At 34.4% G+C, this 22,514-nt stretch overlaps 2 protein-coding genes across 4 annotated transcripts in view; one reads left to right on the top strand and one right to left on the bottom strand.

Annotated features, from left to right (window-relative positions):
• The window catches only part of LOC140054170 (osteopetrosis-associated transmembrane protein 1-like), a 95,957-nt gene that overhangs the window by 13,034 nt on the left and 60,409 nt on the right, over positions 1-22,514 (bottom strand). The window lies entirely within an intron of this gene.
• On the top strand, positions 7,458-9,431 carry LOC140054814 (uncharacterized). The gene has a single exon (XM_072099910.1). The coding sequence runs from the start codon at positions 7,695-7,697 to the stop codon at positions 9,429-9,431; it is 1,737 nt and encodes a 578-aa protein (XP_071956011.1). The 5' UTR covers positions 7,458-7,694.

The following is a 22,514-nucleotide window of genomic DNA, read 5'->3' on the forward strand; positions in this document are numbered from 1 at the left end:
ACAGGTATTAAATTATACGGTATAACCATGGTGTATATTTCCTCCATGGTATAACGCACCTAAGTAGATTCTTATTTTTTTCTTATTTTCATTTAATTACAGGATAGTGGATCACATGATATAAAACAAAATTTCTATTGCACTCTTAATTACGCACGAGTACAGCAATTTCGTTAGCGCATTCATTGTTTCCACAGTGACACGTCTCTAATATTAGCCGCTCGCAGTTGGCAAAACGATCGTAGCCTAAAATAATAAATCATTTTGTTTGACAAATCCAAATGAAACTAGAATTTAATTCGTCACTTTGACGAATTATAGGTGATCAATTTTATCATTTTATTGACATTCATATTTTTTAAACATGCACGTATGTTAACATACAATCGGAAAATGTTGATGTATGCCATCCTATTATACGCTTTATAGTGCTGAGTTGTGCCTATTATATGCCATATACAATATGTACAGTATATACTGTACTGTGTATATCTACAGTGTAGCATAGGTGAAATTACGGGACCCACATCATGTTCTAATTTTTTGGTATGATGGAATTATCAAAATAAACTTGAAGTTGACAATTTCGAAAGATAATGAATTGAGCAAATAAATAAAAGAATTGTAAGAGAAATTGGCACGTAGAAGCGCAATGCGCGCTCTTTGAAATTTGCATAACTTTGACGAAAGAGATGAAAAAACTACTTTTTAACTTCATCTGGCCATATGTTGACGTCACAACATCCGATAGGCTTGGTTTTTATATGAATTCATATCTACATTTCATCAGCTTTCATAATAAATTAAAATCATCAAGGTAACCTTCAATTTTGAAGAGCTGTAAGATATTCAAATTTACGGCGAAGGTGAAATTACACGACCTACGTTATTCAAGTTTTTACGCGTGATGACGTCATCAAAATGAAAACACTGACAACTTATGAGAAAGATAAATAATTAAGCAAGCACACACTGAAATTTGTGCGAAAATCGAGCTCAAATAGCGGAGATGCGCTCTATTGAATGTGATAACCTACACAAAACGGAAAAAAATCCTAATTTTTAAATTCAAGTGGCCATTTGATGACGTAATACAGTACCATTTTGTACGTCTAATGTGTATATACATTTATATCTACAACTCAATGGCTTCCCGAATAAGTTAAAAAACTTAGGGGTCATCGTGCATTCTGAAGAGTTATTTTCATTTTAAAAAAGACATATTTTTTACAATTTTCAGAACTTTTGTACAATTAATGTGTGCATTTTGTCATTTGTAATGTGCTCATAGACCGGGCGCCCGGAAGATTTATTCATGTGAAAAGATACAAAAGGTTTGATGATGTAGTTTGTGCGTATTAGGGTGAGATGCAATATTCGACATTGCTGCCGGGTCACAGCCTGTACATAGGGCCTGTGGGGATCATAACATAGGGGGGTAAAAATGCATTTATTCATGTGAAGCGATACAAGGATAAACTTTTTTGGATATCATTCGCAGTGGGCTACTAATGATTACATCACCAATGACAGCAACTTTATCCTGTACATAAGATCAGACAGCAGCCCTAAAGGTCCGCAGTTTCCCCCTATTCAGCTATATACTCAGCGCGTATGTCGTCTTATGGCGTTCAGCTGAGTTAGAAATACGTGATACGGACTCGGACTGACAATAAATACACAGTAGAATGATAAAACAATAAATAAAGAGAGCAGTTGTTTGCTGTACCAAATCATCAAACTCTTAGGAACTCGCCCAAAATGGGTTTATCCATGAAGTATGAATCATTTAAAAAAAAATGTTGTTTTTTTCACTTTATCCGGTACACAGCAGCTCAAATGCCCGAGGCTCCATTCGTGATCAACAATGTCGATAATACAAACACATTCACGATAACGAGTGACTTTTATTTTATAATTGAAATATATCTTTATTTTGGAATAGTAAATAACACAAAAAAAAACACTTAAAATAACCAACAGCAGATTTGTATTTTAGGGTAACATTTTGAACAATCATTTTTATATCAAAATCATTATTTCGATCAAAATAATATAATTTAAGAATATTTTTCAGATAAACCATGGATAAAAGAATTAGAAGGATATGCATCGACGGCGACATCAAACGATTTTACAACGCGCTTGCCTATACTAAAGCACTGCTGCCAATCAAACATTGAACTCCCGTGTCTCTAACCGCGGCCCTCTGTAGAACGCTGCGAATCAACTGCTACATTTTTTTAGACCAAAACGTAACCATGTAGAAATCGTATGCGCAGTCTGAATGTTCTATTGACATGTCTGCGTCGATGATTAATTGACAACAAAAATGTATTGCTGAACAATTCTGTTTTAGTTTCATAACAATCGGACTACGAAAAGTTCACTTTCTTACGACTGGTAATTTTAAGTAGTTGGTAATATTAATAAAATATGCAATTTTTATATTTGAAGTATCAAATATTTGCCTGCCATCTTCTGTCATTAAAAATTGCGTTAATCTATAGAATATTAAATTATGCATTTGACCATGTATGTTGTTAGCGTGTCCGGTGTCCACACACAGAACAATCATGTTTTTAATATATGGCTAAGCAGTGGTTTCTTCATAAATCTCCTTAATTATCGATGTAATTATATTTAAATTTTAGTGCCTGGTGATTGGCTAGTGGTTATGTCATCCACATCACATCCAATCACCGGGCCTAATTGAATGAAAACATCGATCCTTGATCCGGGATTGGCTGGCTATGTATAGTTGCGATACGTTACCTAGCGGTCGTTTTGAAAAGTACACGCATGGCAAACTTAATCACGAACAAACGAAGTACGGTACCTATTATTATTCACACAAGAAGTAAGACAACGGTGAGTATATACCGTAGATCATGATTACACGTTGTATCTACTACACTTAATATTAGCCTAGGCCTACCTAGGCAGTATCAATGTCGGCAAATCATATGGTTTACTAGTAAGCCTAGAAGGCCTAGGCCTAGTCTGGGTTCCAGACGGAGTTTTGTCTTAATATTAGTAAAAAGATAAATATTTTGGCACATATGGCGTTTCATACGTATACTACTTGATTTTGGATACTCCGTCTGGGGAAACACGCACAAGTCACGTGGTTTGACATCAAGAATTCTTGGCGCATACGATTATCCGGTTGACTATTTCAGCTGCATGCGATTGGCTACTCACTCGTACACCGTTTTAATATTCATATTTCAGAAGTTCAAAGACTCAACAACTAAGATGGTGCGCATGCGCTATGTTACGTTTAGACAACGTGTACTTGGTACATTGATGAAAGTTTCTGAAGGCTAGAAATGATTTTATATGCCTAGTAGTTTGGTAAACATTTGATGGGATTTTTCCCAAGAACATGAAAACTCGTCTTGATAAGATAGGCTGCTTCTCCGCAAATCAAACATATCATTTATTACGCGGAGATAATTTGATTTAATTCCCACCCAGACCCTGTCCTGTTCTGTGTAGTGTGTGGTGTAGCTTTGTTGTGTGCCGGTGGTATGTAGGCCTACTTTATTGGCGTTTTATTTGGCAGGTCATACGTGCGAGTTGAGTAGGACCTACGAAAGAGGCATAGGCCTAGGCCAATGACTAAACAATTAATAAAAAAACAACTTGGCAACACGATTTTATCAACAGTCTCGTCTCGTACATTCAGCACTGTACGTACTCGATCTTTTCCATTTTGAAACAAGATGATCATTGGTTGATTCGAAATCTATATTTACATACCGCCCGCCCCATATAGCCAAATACGGTATGATCACCTACGTCATTCTTATCGGACGTTTGCGGTCTACAAATCGATTTCTATACGCGTTTCACAAGTCTGTATTTTCAGACAAAAATCGCGGTCGCAATAAAAACAAATAAATAAAAAAGAAAATACAGACTTGGGGCAAGTCTAGCCTAGGCCTAGTATCCTTGCTGATTTTGTAATTTTACATGTAGGCTGAGACAACAAATAGTTGTCTCCAAAGTCAAACTTTTAATTGTTACTGTACTAATATTAGACAGTGATATCTGATAAAACGCAACATTAATTAATATTAATAATACTGAACCAAATTAAATGTCGTTACTTATCCACAATGGATCAACTACTGTATTGATTATTGGACATTATTTTACTAACTAACATAAGAATGTGATATCTGATAAAACGCAACAAACTGAATCGAATTAAATATTGTTACTTATCCATAATGGATCGACTACTGTATTGATTACTGCACATTATTTTACTATAACTGCCCAAGTCAAATTTAAAATTGTTACTGTACTAACATTAGACAGTGATATCTGCAACATACTCAGGACCAAATTAAATACCGTTACTTATCCATAATGGATCGACTACTGTATCAATTATTCATTGCACATTATTTTACTATAACTGCCCAAGTCAAATTTAAAATTGTTACACTAATAACACTGGACCAAATTAAATATCGTTGCTTATCTCTAACAGAACCCAGGTCGAATATTTTACATGCAGTGTAACTACCGACACACTGTAAAATCACAATTGAGCAAAGACATCGAGGTTACTGGCTGTATGCATTAAATTACTAAATATTGTACATTCCTCATATTCCATTACTCTGAACAGAATACACGATATGATAAAACCAATAGGGGCTATTGGATTTCTTTTTACATGATTTGTGACAGCATCATTTATAAATTTGATTATATCACACTGTAATGATACTGGATTTTACCGCAAAGGCAAGTCAATCCCATTTTACATATTATTTAGTGAAGGACAAGAAACATGTTGCTGCATTGCGATCGCTTTGTGGTGACAGGATGGACAAACCTGCAGTCACTGCCCATGTATGCAAGATATATGGGTTTAAAAGCATGAACAGTATTAATGAGGCCAGGTACCAATCGCTTCGCAAAATGACAACTGGAAAGAAGAAATTCAAGAAGATCAACTGTTCGTCATTGCCACCATGTGAAATCACAATCACCCAGCATCTGTTGAGGGCAAATTATGTATATCTATTATGTGGAGACACGCTCATACTCCTCAGCCAACACAAAACCTACACCCATTAAACTATGATGGGTTGATAATGGTGATGGAAGGTATGTACCTAAATGGTTTGAAGGAAATGCTCTACCAGATACGTTGACTAGTGATCCACACTCGGAACAAAGTGCTGAATCAAACACAGTTCTTGACGATACTTATTCAGGAATATTGGAACAAAGTTATGATGAAGAACTTGAAATAATATATTTTGAAGCTGAAATCGATGATGACCAACCTTGGAGTGATGACAGAGAAAGTGACTGTGATGATGACGAATAGATAAACTCAAAAGATTATGCATTACGGCTGATTTAATAGTTTTTAATCGTTTACATAAAACATTTGAGAGTTTTGAAGTAAATATTGTATAATATTGTATAATATATCAAATGTAAATACTGAACTATTTGATCCATAGATAGTTGGCAAGAAGAATCCAGTATCATTACAGTGTGATATAATCAAATTTATAAATGACGCTGTCACAAATCATGTAAAAAGAAATCCAATAGCCCCTATTGGTTTTATTATATCGTGTATTCTGTTTAGCTAGTAACAATGGAATATGATGAATGTACAATATTCAGTTATTTAATGCATACAGCCAGTAACCTCGATGTCTTTGCTCAATTGTGCTTTTACAGTGTGTCGGTAGTTACACTGCATGTAAAATATTCGACCTGGGTTCAGTGCAATAATCAATACAGTAGTCGATCCATTGTGGATAAGTAATGATATTTAATTTTGTCCAGTATTATTAATATCTTTTATCAGATATCACTGTATAATGTTAGTACAGTAACAATTTTAAATTTGACTTAGGCAGTTATAGTAAAATAATGTGCAATAATCGATACAGTAGTCGATCCATTATGGATAAGTAACGATATTTAATTTGGTCCTGAGTATGCATTTTATCAGATATCACTGTATAATGTTAGTACAGTAACAATTTTAAATTTGACTTGGGCAGTTTATAGTAAAATAATGTGCAATAATCGATACAGTAGTCGATCCATTATGGATAAGTAACGATATTTAATTTGGTCCTGAGTATGTTGCATTTTATCAGATATCACTGTCTAATGTTAGTAGTACAGTAACAATTTTATATTTGACTAGGGCAGTTATAGTAAAATAATGTGCAGTAATCAATACAGTAGTCGATCCATTGTGGATAAGTAACGATATTTAATTTGGTTCAGTATTATTAATATTAATTAATGTTGCCTTTTATCAGATATCACTGCCTAATGTTAGTACAGTAACAATTAAAAATTTGACTTTGTTTGAGTTAAAGTAAAACAATGTGCAGTAATCGATACAGTAGTCGATCCATTATGGACAAGTAACGATGTTTAAAATGTTGGCAGATTAAGTTATTTGTTGGTTTTTATCAGTCTAATTCACATGAAAACGGTTACTTTTTTAAAATTTAAATTGAGTTAAAAATACATTAATAGTGTGCAATCGATAGTCTAATCTATACCTTACCAATTCTCTAAGTGATTATGTTGAATTCGAACTATTATTTACTTTACTATTATGTTATGTTATGTTAAAAAATGTTGCAAATTTAGATTTCGTTGCCTTTTTTCATATAGACATATCACTAGTGTCTAGTGTGTAATTAAAACAATATTTAAATGGAGTTATAATAATAATGTACAATAATCGGTACCGGTGTCGATCATTATGAGTGTAATTATTTAGTTTATCTGAAAAATATTCTTCAATTATATTATTTTGATCGAAATAATGATTTTGATATAATATTGATTGTTCAAAATGTTACACAAATCTGCTGTTGGTTAGTTTAAGTGTTTTTGTTGGTGTTATTTATTATTCCAAAATAAAGATATATTTCAATTATAAAATAAAAGTCACACGTTATCGTGAATGTGTTTGTATTATCAACATTGTTAATCACGAATGGAGCCTCGGGCATTTGAGCTGCTGTACGTGTACCGGATAAAGTGAAAAAAAAACCATTTTTTTCAAAAATGATTACACACTTCATGGATAAACCCATTTTGGGCGAGTTCCTAAGAGTTTGATGTTTGATGATTTGGTACAGGAAACAACTGCTTTCTTTATTTATTGTTTTAGCATTCTACTGTGTATTTATTGTCAGTCCGAGTCGTCCGTATCACGTATTTCTAACTCAGCTGAACGCCATTAAACGACATACGCGCCGAGTATATAGCCGAATAGGGGGAAACTGCGGACCTTTAGGGCTCGGCTGCTGTCTGAGCTTATGTACAGGATAAAGTTGCATTGGTGTTTTTGACATCCCCAATATATACTGCTGCCATTAAAAAAAGATTCAACCTTGTATCGCTTCACATGAATAAACCCATTTGGGCGTGGCCCTAAAATGTTGCTATTAGGATAAAGTTGCTGTCATTGGTGATGTTATCATTAGTAGCCCACTGCGAATGATATCCAAAAAAGTTTATCCTTGTATCGCTTCACATAAATAAATGCATTTTTACCCCCCTATGTTATGATCCCCACAGGCCCTATGTACAGGCTGTGACCCGGCAGCAATGTCGAATATTGCATCTCGCCCTAATACGCACCTAACTACATCATCAAACCTTTTGTATCTTTTCACATGAATAAATCTTCCGGGCGCCCGGTCTACAAATCTAACATCTCAAAACAAGAAAGAGTTGCTCTTAATACATTAAAAAAGGACAAAGAAATAATGGTAATGGGTGCCGACAAGGGCAAGTGTATTGTCGTTCAAAATAAGAAAGAGTATGAAAGCAAGGTTAAGGAAATGTTAAACGATCATAACACGTATGAAAAGCTTACCAAAGATCCTACTCCGGGTTACAAACGGAAGTTAGTTGAGATTTTGAAAAGACTAAAAACCGAAAACAAGATCAATGAAAGCCACTACAGGTTACTCTATCCTACCGCCGAAAATACACCTAGAATGTACTGTACCACCAAGATCCACAAACAGGGAAATCCTATAAGACCGATAGTGGATTACACCGGGTCGATTGGATATCAAACCTCAAAAGCCCTTGCCGAGATACTCGCCCCGCTCGTAGGTACCACCGAACATCATGTTGTGAACTCCAAATCTCTCGCGGAGGAAATGACAGCGATAATGATTGACGATGGGGACATTCTTAATTCTCACGATGTCGTATCCTTGTTCACTAACACCCCTATCGAAAAAGCCTTGGACGTCATTAAAGATAGACTGATAAATGACAAAACTCTAAACCAAAGAACTAATTTAAACCCGGACGACGTTATTGCTCTTTTAGAATTTATCTGCACAACAACATATTTCAGCTTCAGGGGACAAATTTATCGTCAGATATTTGGTGCTGCCATGGGCAGCCCTGTTAGTGCAATCCTGGCCAATCTGTTTATGGAATGGTTAGAGAGAGAAGCCATCGCTACATCACCTCTCGATTGTAAGCCGAAGCTGTGGCGTCGCTACGTTGATGATGTGTTAGAGATAATTCAAAAAGACAGTACACAAAAACTTACTGACCACCTCAACTCCATCGATCCAACGGGCAACATCAAGTTCACGTTTGAGGAAGAAGATCAGGGAAAAATCCCCTTCCTGGACACATTAATCGTCGGGAAAGAAGATGGGTCACTGAAATTGCTGGTGTACAGGAAAAAGACACATACTGACCAGTACCTGAACTTCCAATCTCAACACCCGCTACACCAAAAGCTAGGGGTCATCAGAACGCTCATGGATAGAATGGAGAACATAGTTACAGAGGAGGCGGATAAGAAAGAAGAAGAAGTTAAGATCAGGAATGCGCTTAGGAAATGTGGATACCCCAAATGGACACTGGACAGAGTCAAACAACAAATAAAAAATAAACAACCAAAGCAGAGAAATAAGAACAAAGAGTCGGAGACACCATCAAAGGGTATGGTTGTTTTACCTTATGTCGAAGGAGTGGCAGAACAAGCTCAAAGGATTTTTAAGAAATATGGTATTTCCACCGCCATGCATCCAACGAACACTCTTAAAAGCATTCTAGTCCACCCCAAAGACAAGAAGGACATCACCCAAACAAGTGACATTGTTTACGACATTCCTTGCAAAAGTTGCAAGAAATCGTACATTGGGGAAACAGGTCGTCAATTTGGAGTAAGACTGAAAGAACACCAAAAATACACTGATACGGTCACCAACCGTAAATACACCCGGGCAGCTAGAAAGGAATCAACATCCGAAATCCACAAATCCGCCATCACAGACCATGCAGCGCAAGAAAACCACATCATCGATTGGGAGGGGGCCAACATTCTTGACAGAGACTCAACCCATTTAAGCGTAGAATCAGAGAGGCAATCCAAATAACGCAATCAACCGCGACGAAGGGGCTGTATATCTCGATCACGTATACACATCATTGCTACCAAAAAGTATGACGTCACCTAGAAACAATAACAACAGATTTCCAGGAAGTAGCAGTGGACCGGATCACTTGTGATCAAGCCATCAGCCAAGATGGCGAAAGCTAAAGAATGTGAGTAATTAGGTGATCATTTAGAATAAAATGATCACCTATTGTTATTGTATAAAATCTTTATTGGTTATCCGCAACTTAGTTGCGGATAACCTATGTGATTGTAAATATCTTTTTTTTTCTTCTTCTTTGTTATTCTTCTTTCTTTCCCAGATTTTTGTCCACAGCATATCCCATATTGCTTGTCAACATAACTTTGTATAACTTGGTAAAAAGATTGACATTGAAGTGTAGATGTGCAGCCAAGCTTTTTGACGATGTCAAAGTTGCGTTGCGTAAGATACGCGCGATTTTATGAATTTCTATAACTGATCATAACTTTAGAACCAACAAATATTCTTTCATTAAACTTAATATCAGGGGCAAACTTTCTACGGATTAAAAATGGCATGTTTCACAAGAAGTTACGCGCGCACGCGCATTTAAAATTTCAAAATGCGCAAAATTAATTTCTAATCAACTTTTTACGCGTTTCATGTCACTTTGAGCATGTCAAAAATTCCCACGGGCGCGCAATTTTTTACGCACGCGGTGCGCACGTAGCGATAAAAACATATTTTTTTCTCTTGAATTATATTTTTCAAGCCTTTCCTAGTAATTTTGAAAACAATTTAGACCTTTTCCAGTTTAAATAACGCCATACGAACACGTTGAATTAGACAATTTGTGCGCGTTTTTTATGAAAAAGCTTAAAAAATCATCAAAATAATGTCTTTTTTTAAACAGTCATAGTTTCTAAAGTAAACCGTGAACCGGTTATTTTTATTACAAAATCTAGAAGTTGATGAGTTGCAGATATCGGATCATGCATCGATAAGGCTAAAAAAACATTGTGACGTAATCGTTTGGCCACACGAATGTAAAATATAGGATTTTTGTCTGTTTCGTTATTGCTCATCACATTCAATGGAGCGCATCACGCTTATCTGTATTCCTTTTTCTCCTATATTTATATATTGTTTAGGTCAATCAACTTTCTTTAGCATGAGATAAAAATATTTAAATTTTTATAACGTCATCATGCCTAAAAATTTTAATTACTTGGGTCATTAATTTCATCTTTACAGTAAATTTTAATCTGTAATACCTCGTAAGAATAAAATGTGATAATCACGATTAAAACGTTTTCTGGAAGCTATAGGATTGTAGATACGTACGAATTCATGTAAACATTTTGCCAATCGGATGTTGTGACGTCATCATATTGCCAGTTGAATAAAAAAAGTCGTATTTTCATATTTTGCGTAATAGTTCATCACATTTAAATGTGCGCGCACCAACATTTTACGTATTCAAATTTCTTCTACACGTTAATATGTTGTTGCTAAGATAATTTTCTTCAGAAATTGCTATCGTTGTGTTGTTTTTTTTATGACGTCATCATGTTAAATATTTGAATTAAAGGCAGGTCCATTAATTCAGTTAATATGTCATATAATATACAGTAGTACAATGTACACCAGCATAGTCTCTGATGTGAGCAAATTGTTGTTTGCCGCCCTCTGTATCATGTAGAATTAATGTCTCCTTTTATACACAGTGTACTGTATAATTATAATACAAGGCGAAAATACAGGACCACCTCTTATAGTTTTTAACGTATGACGTGCACGTGGCATCTGTCGTGCGGATAACTAACTCGTCAAAGTGACGAGTTTCATGTCTAGTTGGTTATCCGCAACGAAGTTGCAGGATAACCTCTTGTGATTGTACGAAATCATCAACATCAACTTTTTATTTTTTGGTTATCCGCAACGAAGTTGCAGGATAACCTCTTGTGATTGTACGAAATCATCATCAACATCTTTTTTAGTTATCCGCATTGAGCGGATAACTCCTTGTTATTGTCCAGATTCTTTTTGGTTATCCGCAACTTAGTTGCAGGATAACCCATGTGATTGTAAATATCTTTTTTGGTTATCCGCACTTGGCGGATAACCTCTTGTTATTGTCAGGATCTTTTTTTTTTTTTTTTTTTTTCTTTATTCTTCTTTCTTTCCACGAATTTTGTTCGCAGCGTATCTCTAATTCTGGCCAACATATGATTGTATAACTTTGTCAAAAGGTTGCCCTGTAGCTGTAGATGTGCAAGAAACTTTTTTTTAAAAATTTCGAGTCGCGCAGCGTAAGTTACGCGCGATTTTATGAATTTCAATGATTGATCATAGAATAAAAACTAATAATCATTTTGTATTGAAACTTGGAGAAACTTTAAGTGATATCATGCGCAAAGTTTCTATGGATTGAAAATGGCATGTTTCAAAAAAAGTTACGCGCGCACGCGCGTTTAAAATTTCAAAATGCGTAAAATTAATTTCTAATCAACTTTCTACGCGTTTCAGGTCATTTTGAACATTTCAAAAATTCCCACGCGTGCGCAATTTTTTTACGCGCGCGTGCGCTTTTAGCGCAAAAACATCTTCTTTTTGCTTGATTTTTGTTTTTTCAGCCTTTTCTAGTAAATTTACCAATTTTCAATCAATTTCAACTTAAAATTACGTCATACGAGCACGTAGAATTGAACAATTTGTGCGCGTTTTTGATGAAAAAGTTCAACAATTCGTGAAAAGTATGCCTTTTTTAAAACAGTCATAGATTCTAAACTCCATGGTGAACTTTTTTAAAATTTCAGATTCTGGAAGTAGATGAGTTGTATTTCTCGAATCATGCATCGATATGGCTAACCGGACATTGTGACGTCATCATATGGCCACTCGAATATAAAATATAGGATTTTTGTCTCTTTCGCATAGCTCATCACATTTAATAGAGCGCATCTCCACTTATCCGTATTCCATTTCCCGCCATTTTGTTATATTGTCTAGGCCAATCAATTATCTTTCGCATAATCTACCATTTTTTAAATTGTGATGACGTCATCATGTCCAAAAGCGTCAATAACTTTGGTCTCTTATTTTCACCTATTCTGCACTGTATGTAGTACGTATACAGAATATAGCGTATACCGTATATACTTTGACGCGACGCAAAATTGAGAGCGCACTAACATTATTTCAATGGCGTAATCGTATTTCTGCGCGCAATATTCTAACGTATGACGTGCACGTGGCATTTGCGCTGCGGATAACCTAACTCGTCCGTAGTGACGAGTTCAAATCTAGTTTTTCATCATCTTTGTTCTTCTTTCTTTTCCTGATTTTTGTGAGCAGCATATCCCCTATTGCTTGTGAATATATCTTTTGTATAACTTTGTCATTATATGGACATTTATCTGAAGTTGTGCACCTCCATATTTTGAATGACGTCAGAGTTGCGCAACGTGACTTACGCGCGATTTTATGAATTTCAATGATTGATCATAAGATAAAAAATGAAAGTCATTTTGTATTGACATTTGGTGAATATTTAAGTCATATCAAAGGCAAACTTTCTATGGATTAAAAATGGCATGTTTTACAAGAAGTTACGCGCGCACGCGCATTTAAAGTTTCAAAATGCGCAAAATTAATTTCTAATCAACTTTCTGCGGTGATCATGACATTTTGAGCATGTCAAAAATTACCGCGCACGCGAAAAATTTTACACGTAAGGTGCGCACGGAGCATGAAAAATATGTTTTTTTCTCTTGAATTGTGATTTTCCAGCATTTCCTAGTCATTTAAAAAAGGATTGGCATCATTGCAAATTAAAATGACGTCATACGAACACGTTGATTTATACCAATTGCGCCCGTTTTAGTTGAAAAAGTTATAAAATATTGTCAAAATAATGCCTATTTTGAATCTATTATAGCTCTTCAGGATCAATGGTGACCCCCAATTGTTTTAACTTATTATGTAAGAAGATAAATTGTAGATATGAATTCATACAAAATTTTTACCTCTCGGATGTTATGACGTCATCGTATGGCCACACGAATAAAAAAAATATAGGATTTTTGTCTTTTTCGTTATTGCTCATCACATTCAACAGAGCGCATCTTGCTTATACGTATTCCATTTCCCCCAAGATTTTAATATTGTCTACGTCAATCAACTATCTTTCAAATGAGTTAAAAATATTTTAATTTTTTTGACGTCATCATGTCTTAAAATGTAAATAACGTGGGTCACTTATTTTCATCTTTACAGAAAATTTCAATCTGTTATAGCTCGTCAGAATAAAAAGTGATAATCATGATTAAAATGTTTTCTGGAAGGTATTAGATTGTAGATATGAATTCATGTCAATATTTTGCCAATCAGATGTTGTGATGTCATCATATGGCCAATTAAATTCAAAAAGTCATATTTTCATCTCTTGCGTAAAAGTTCATTGCGTTTAAACGAGAGCGCATTTCACTTTCACGTGCCCAAAATTCTTCAAATTTGTATTAATGTAATTATTTAGATAAATATCTTCTAAAATTGTTATCTTTATATGCCAATTTGATAACGTCATCGTGTTAATAATTGGATTTAAAAGATGGGTCTCGTAATTTCGTCTATGCTACACTGTATATAACATACAGTGTATTCTGTAAACACTTTAATATGCTGTATGCTACAAAATAGGTACAATTCAGCACTGTAAACATTCTTAATTAATGTCATAGGATGGCATAATAATTGTCGAAGTTCATATAGTTTAAAGTATGTGCATGTTGCGTTTGCGCGGATAACCCGAACTCGTCAAAGTGACGAGTTCAAATCTAGTTCTATGTTATTAGTTATCCGCATAGTAGCGGATAACTCCTTGTAATCGTCCTGTTACTTTTTTTAGTTATCCGCTTAGTAGCGGATAACTCCTTGTAACTGTATGAAATCATCTTTTTTTTTTTTTTCTGTATTATTCTTTCTTTCTGTCAATTTTGTGTCTCGCGTATCTCAAAAACTTGTAAACAAAACATTTTATAACTTTCTCAACATGTGGGCATTCACGTGAAATTGTGCACCTCCTATTGTGAATGACGTCAGAATTGCGCAACGTGATTTACGCGCGTTTTAACGAATTTCGCGTATTTAACATAGATCGAAAACCATATAGCAATTTAAATTGAAACTTAACAAAAGTTTAATTTATATCTTGCGCTAACTGACTGTGGAAAAAAAATGGCATGTTTCACACGAAGTTACGCGCGCACGGGCGTTTAAAATTTCAAATTGCGAAAAATCAATTTCTAATCAACTTTCTACGCGTTTCATGTCATTTTGAGCATGTCAAAAATTCCCACGCGCGCGTATATTTTTACTCGCACGGTGCGCACGTAGCGTTGAAAATAAAAAAATTTTCGCGTGATTCATGTTTTTCCAGCCTTTTCTAGTAATTTTACCAACTTTTTAACAATTTTGACCTAAAATTACGTCATACGGGCACATCCAATTGGATAATTTACGTGCGTTTTTTATGAAAAAGTTCAAAAATTTGTCAAAATTCGTCAAAATTATGCCTTTTTTTAAACATTCATAGATTCTAAACTACGAGGTGAACTTTTTTTAAATTATATATTCTGGAAGTTGATGAGTTGTAGATATGGAATCATGCATTAATATGGCTAATCGGAAATTATAACGTCATCGTATGGCCACGCGAATATAAAATATAGGATTTTTATATCTTTCGTCATAGCGCATCACATTTAATAGAGCGTATCTCCACTTATACGTTTTTTATTTTCACCCCGATTTTGATATTGTCTAGGTGAATGAACTATCTTTCGCATGAGTTAAAAATATTTTAATTTTTATGACGTCATCATGTCGAAAATTGTAAATAATGTGGGTCACTTATTTTCATCTTTACAGTAAATTTCAATCTGTTATAGCTCATCAGAATAAAAAGCGATAATCATGATTAAAACGTTTTCTGGAAGCTATGGGATTGTAGATACGAATTCATGTAAACATTTTGCCAACCGGATGTTGTGACGTCATCATATGGCCAGTTGAATAAAAAAAGGCGTATTTTCATATTTTGCGTAATAGTTCATCACATTTAAAAGGGCGCGCATCTATATTTTACGTATTCAAATTTCTTCTACACGTTAATATATGGTTGCTGAGATAATGTCCTTCCGAAATTGCTATCTTAGTGTTTCATTTTGATACTGTCGCCATGTTAAAAATAAGAATAAACGGGGGGTCTCGTAATGTCACCTATTCTACACTGTATGTAACATGTATACAGATTATACCGTTTGCACTGTATATACTATATGACACAAAATTGACAGAATTCAGCACTAACAGCATATGATATTCTTCAGTTCAGGTCATAATGCCATAATCTTTTTCCGTGTGCAAAATTCCAACGTATGACGTGCGCGTGGCGTTTGTCGTGCGGATAACTAACTCGTCAAAGTGACGAGTTCAAGTCTAGTTAGTTATCCGCACTTGGCGGATAACTCCTTGTTATTGTATGGGATCAATATTTTTTTCTGTATTATTAGTTATCCGCATTGAGCGGATAACTCCTTGTTATTGTCCAGATTCTTTTACTATGTTATTAGTTATCCGCATTGAGCGGATAACTCCTTGTAACCGTCCTGGATCTTTTTTTTCTTTATATTATTCTTCTTTCTTTCTCCTCCATTTTTGTGTCTCGCGTATCTCAAAAACTTGTAAACATAATATTTCATAACTTTGTCATCATATGGACATTTACGTGAAGTTGTGCACCTCCTATTTTTGAATGACGTCAGAGTTGCGCAACGTGACTTACGCGCGATTTTATAAATTACAATGATTTATCATACGATAAAAACTAAAAGTGATTATTAGTTGAAACTTGGTGTAAGGTTAATTCCTATCAAGGGTCAACTTTTTGTGTACTAAAAATGCCATGTTTTACAAGAACTTACGCGCGCACGTGCATTTCTCCTCCATTTTTGTGTCTCGCGTATCTCAAAAACTTGTAAACAAAACATTTCATAACTTTGGCAACATATGGGCATTCACGTGAAGTTGTGCACCTCCTATTGTGAATGACGTCAGAAATGCGCAACGTGACTTACGCGCGATTCTATGAATTTCGCGTATTTAACATAGATTGAAAACCATATAACAATTTAAATTGAAACTTAGCAAAAGTTTAATTTATATCTTGCGCTAAGTTTTTGTGCACTAAAAATGGCATGTTATAGACGAAGTTACGCGCGCACGCGCATTTAAAATTTTGAAATGCGAAAAATCAATTTCTAATCAACTTTCTACACGTTTCTTGTCATTTTGAGCATATCAAAAATTCCCACGTGCGCGCAAATTTGTATACGCGCTGTTCGCACGTATCGTTAAAAATATACTTTTTTGCATGATTTATGTTTTTCTAGCCTTTTCTAGTAATTTTACTAACTTTTAAACAATTTCGACTTAAAATTACATCATACGAGCACGTCGAATTGGATAATTTGCGCACGTTTTTGATAAAAAAGTTCAAAAATTCGTCAAAATTATGCCTTTTTTTAAACAGTTGTAGTTTCTGAACTAAACGGTTAAAATTATTTTTATTCCATATTCTGGAAGTAGATAAGTTGTAGATATCGGATCATGCATTATTATGGCTAACCGGACATTGTGACATCATCGTATGGCCATCCGAATATAAAATATAGGATTTTTGTATCTTTCGTCATAGCTTATCACATTTAATAGAGCGCATCTCCACTTATCCGTATACCATTTTCTCCGAGATTTTAATATTGTGTAGGTCAATCAACTACCTTTCGCATGAGTTAAAAATATTTTAATTTTTATGACGTCATCATGACTAAACATTTAAATTACGTGGGTCATTAATTTCATCTTTACAGTAAATTTTAATCTGTTATAGCTCGTACGAATGAAATGTGATAATCACGATTAAAACGTTTTCTGGAAGCTATTGAATTGTAGATAAGAAATCATGTGAACATTTTGCCAATCGGATGTTGTGACGTCATCATATGGCCAGTTAAATAAAAAATATCGTATTTTCATCTTTTGCGTAATAGTTCATCACATTTAAAAGGACGCACATCAATATTTCACATATTCAAATTTCTTCTACACGCTAATATGTTCTTGCTGATATCATTTCATTCCGAATTTGCTATCTTAGTGTTTCATTTTGATACCGTCGCCATGTTAAAAATTGGAATAAATAGCGGGTCCCGTAATTTAACCTATTCTACACTGTATGTGATATGTATACAGATTATACTGTGTATACTATATAACACAAAATAACAGAATTCAGCAATAAAAACATATCATATTCTTCAGTTCAGGTCATAACGCCATAATCTTTTTTCTGTGTGCGTGCACGTGGCGTTTGACGTGCGGATAACTAACTCGTCAAAGTGACGAGTTTCATGTCTAGTTCTTCTGTCTTTCTTCCTTTTTTTGTGAGCCCTGTTTCTCTAAAATGTGTGAACAGAACATATCATAACTTTGTCAACATATAGATATTTACGTGAAGTTGTGCACCTCCTATTTTTGAAAAACGTCAGAGTTGCGCAACGTGACTTGCGCGCAATTTTATGAATTTAAATGATTGATCATAGATTAAAAACCGAAAGTCATTTTGTATTGAGACTTGGTGAAAATTTAATTCATATCAAGAGTCAACTTTCTGTGGATTAAAAATGGCATGTTTCACACAAAGTTACGCGTGCACGCGCATTTAAAATTTTAAAATGCGAAAAATCAATTTCTAATCAACTTTCTACGCATTTCTTGTCATTTTGAGTATGTCAAAAATTCCCACACGTGCGCAAATTTTTACGCGCGAGGGGCGCACGTAGCTTTAAAAACATACTTTTTTCGCGTGATTTATGTTTTTCCAGCCTTTTCTAGTAATTTTACCAACTTTTAAACAATTTCGACTTAAAATTACGTCATTACGAGCACGTCGAATTGAATAATTTGCGCGCGTATTTGATCAAAAAGCTAAAAAAATCGTCAAAATTATGCCTTTTTTTAAACAGTCGTAGTTTCTAAACTAAACGGTGAAAGTTATTTTTATTACATATTCTGGAAGTTGATGAGTTGTAGATATCAAATCATACATTAATATGGCTAACAGGACATTTTGACGTCATCGTATGGCCACGCGAATATAAAATATAGGATTTTTGTCTCTTTCGTTATTGCTCATCACATTCAATGGAGCGCATCACGCTTATCCGTATTCCATTTTCTCCGAGATTTTAATATTGTCTAGGTCAATCAACTACCTTTCGTATGAGTTAAAAATATTTTAATATTTGTAACGTCATCATGCCTAAAAATGTTAATTACTTGGGTCATTAATTTCATCTTTACAGTAAATTTTAATCTGTTATCGCTCGTAAGCGGATAACTCCTTGTTATTGTCCAGATTCTTTTACTATGTTATTAGTTATCCGCATTGAGCGGATAACTCCTTGTAACCGTCCTGGATCTTTTTTTTCTTTATATTATTCTTCTTTCTTTCTCCTCCATTTTTGTGTCTCGCGTATCTCAAAAACTTGTAAACATAATATTTCATAACTTTGTCATCATATGGACATTTACGTGAAGTTGTGCACCTCCTATTTTTGAATGACGTCAGAGTTGCGCAACGTGACTTACGCGCGATTTTATAAATTACAATGATTTATCATACGATAAAAACTAAAAGTGATTATTAGTTGAAACTTGGTGTAAGGTTAATTCTTATCAAGGGTCAACTTTTTGTGTACTAAAAATGCCATGTTTTACAAGAACTTACGCGCTTTTAAACAATTTCGACTTAAAATTACGTCATTACGAGCACGTCGAATTGAATAATTTGCGCGCGTATTTGATCAAAAAGCTAAAAAAATCGTCAAAATTATGCCTTTTTTTAAACAGTCGTAGTTTCTAAACTAAACGGTGAAAGTTATTTTTATTACATATTCTGGAAGTTGATGAGTTGTAGATATCAAATCATACATTAATATGGCTAACAGGACATTTTGACGTCATCGTATGGCCACGCGAATATAAAATATAGGATTTTTGTCTCTTTCGTTATTGCTCATCACATTCAATGGAGCGCATCACGCTTATCCGTATTCCATTTTCTCCGAGATTTTAATATTGTCTAGGTCAATCAACTACCTTTCGTATGAGTTAAAAATATTTTAATATTTGTAACGTCATCATGCCTAAAAATGTTAATTACTTGGGTCATTAATTTCATCTTTACAGTAAATTTTAATCTGTTATCGCTCGTAAGAACAAAATGGGATAATCACGATTAAAATGTTTTCTGGAAGCTATTGGATTGTAGATACGAAATCATGTAAACATTTTGCCAATCGGATGTTGTGACGTCATCATATGGCCAGTTAAATAAAAAAAGTCGTATTTTCATCTTTTGCGTCATAGTTCATTACATTTAAAAGAGCGCGCATCAATATTTCACGTGTTCAAATTTCTTCTACACGTTAATATGTTGTTGCTGAGATAATTTCCTTCCGAAATTGCTACATTCGCGTTTCATTTTGAAACCGTCAATATGTTAAAAATTTGAATAAATAGCGGGTCCCGTAATTTCACCTATTCTACACTGTATGTGATATGTATACAGATTATACTGTGTATACTATATGACACAAAATAACAGAATTCAGCAATAAAAACATATCATATTCTTCAGTTCAGGTCACAATGCCATAATCTTTTTCCGTGTGCAATATTCCAACGTATGACGTGCACGTGGCGTTTGTCGTGCGGATAACTAACTCGTCAAAGTGACGAGTTTTATGTCTAGTTAGTTATCCGCATTGAGCGGATAACTCCTTGTAACTGTCCTGTTACTTTTTTTAGTTATCCGCATTGAGCGGATAACTCCTTGTAACTGTCCTGTTTCATCATCTTTTTTTTTTTTTTTTTTCTGTATTTAGTTATCCGCATTGAGCGGATAACTCCTTGTAACTGTCCTGTTTCATCATCTTTTTTTTTTTTTTTTTTTTTTTCTGTATTCTTCTTTCTTTCTGTCATTTTTGTGTCTCGCGTAACTCAAAAACGTGTAAGCATAACATTTCATAACTTTGTCAACATGTGGGCATTTACATGAAATTGTGCACCTCCTATTTTTGAATGACGTCAGAGTTGCGCAACATGACTTATGCGCGTTTTTCCGAATTTCGCGTATTTAACATAGATCGAAAACCATATAACAATTTAAATTGAAACTGAAAAAAAGTTTAAGTTATATCTTGCGCTAACTGACTATGGGGAAAAATGGCATGTTTCACACGAAGTTACGCGCGCACGCGCGTTTAAAATTTCAAATTGCGAAAAATCAATTTCTAATCAACTTTCTACGCGTTTCATGTCATTTTAAGCATGTAAAAAATTCCCACGCGCGCGCTTTTTTTTACGCGCGCGGTGCGAACGTAGCGTTGAAAACAATTTTTCTCTCGTGATTTATGTTTTCAAGCCTTTTATAGTAATTTTACCAACTTTGAAACAATTTCGACTTCAAATTACGTCATACGGGCACGTCGAATTGGATAATGTATGTGCGTTTTTGAGGAAAAAGTTCAAAAATTTGTCAAAATTATACCTTTTTTTAAACAATCATAGATTCTAAACTACGAGGTGAACTTTGTTTAAATTACATATCCAGGAAGATGATAAGTTGTAGATAAGGAATCATGCATTGATATGGCAAACCGGACATTGTGACGTCATCGTATGGCCACGCGAATATAAAATATAGGATTTTTGTATCTTTCTTCATAGCGCATCTCATTTAATAGAGCGCCTCTCCACTTATCCGTATTCCATTTTAACCCAGATTTTGAAATTTTCTAGGTCAATCAACTATCTTACGCATGAGTAAAAATTTTTAAAATTTTTATGACGTCATCATGTCTAAAAATGTAAATAACGTGGGTCACTTATATTTATCTTTACAGTAAATTTTAATCTGTTATAGCTCATCAGAATAAAATGTGATAATCACGATTAAAACGTTTTCTGGAAGCTATTGGATTGTAGATACGAATTCATGTAAACATTTTGCCAATCGGATGTTGTGACGTCATCATATGGCCAGTTGAATAAAAAAAGACGTATTTTCATATTTTGCGTAATAGTTCATTACATTTAAAAGGGTGCGCATCTATATTTTACGCATTCAAATTTCTTCTACACGTTAATATGTTGTTGCTGAGATAATTTCCTTCTGAAATTGCTATCTAAGTGTTTCATTTTGATACCGTCGCCATGTTAAAAATTTGAATAAATGACGGGTCCCGTAATTTCACCTATTCTACACTGTATGTAATATGTATACAGATTATACTGTTTGCATGTATATACTATATGACACAAAATTGACAGAATTCAGCACTAACAGCATATCATATTCTTCAGTTCTTGTCATAATGCCATAATATTTATCTGTGTGCAATATTCCAACGTATGACGTGCACGTGGCGTTTGTCGTGGTGCGGATAACTAACTCGTCAATGTGACGAGTTTCATGTCTAGTCTTCTTTCTTTCTGTCATTTTTGTGTCTCGCGTAACTCAAAAACGTGTAAACATAACATTTCATAACTTTGTCAACATGTGGGCATTTACGTGAAATTGTGCACCTCCTATTTTTTAATTACGTCAGAGTTGCGCAACATGACTTACGCGCGTTTTTCCGAATTTCGCGTATTTAACATAGATCAAAAACCATATAACAATTTAAATTGAAACTGAAAAAAAGTTTAAGTTATATCTTGCGCTAACTGACTATGGGGAAAAAATGGCATGGTTCACACGAAGTTACGCGCGCACGCGCGTTTAAAATTTCAAATTGCGAAAAATCAATTTCTAATCAACTTTCTACGCGTTTCATGTCATTTTAAGCATGTAAAAAATTCCCACGCGTGCGCTTTTTTTTACGCGCGCGGTGCGAACGTAGCGTTGAAAACAATTTTTCTCTCGTGATTTATGTTTTCAAGCCTTTTATAGTAATTTTACCAACTTTGAAA

Source organism: Antedon mediterranea, chromosome 7, assembly GCF_964355755.1.
Source record: "Antedon mediterranea chromosome 7, ecAntMedi1.1, whole genome shotgun sequence".
NCBI classification, from domain to species: domain Eukaryota; kingdom Metazoa; phylum Echinodermata; class Crinoidea; order Comatulida; family Antedonidae; genus Antedon; species Antedon mediterranea.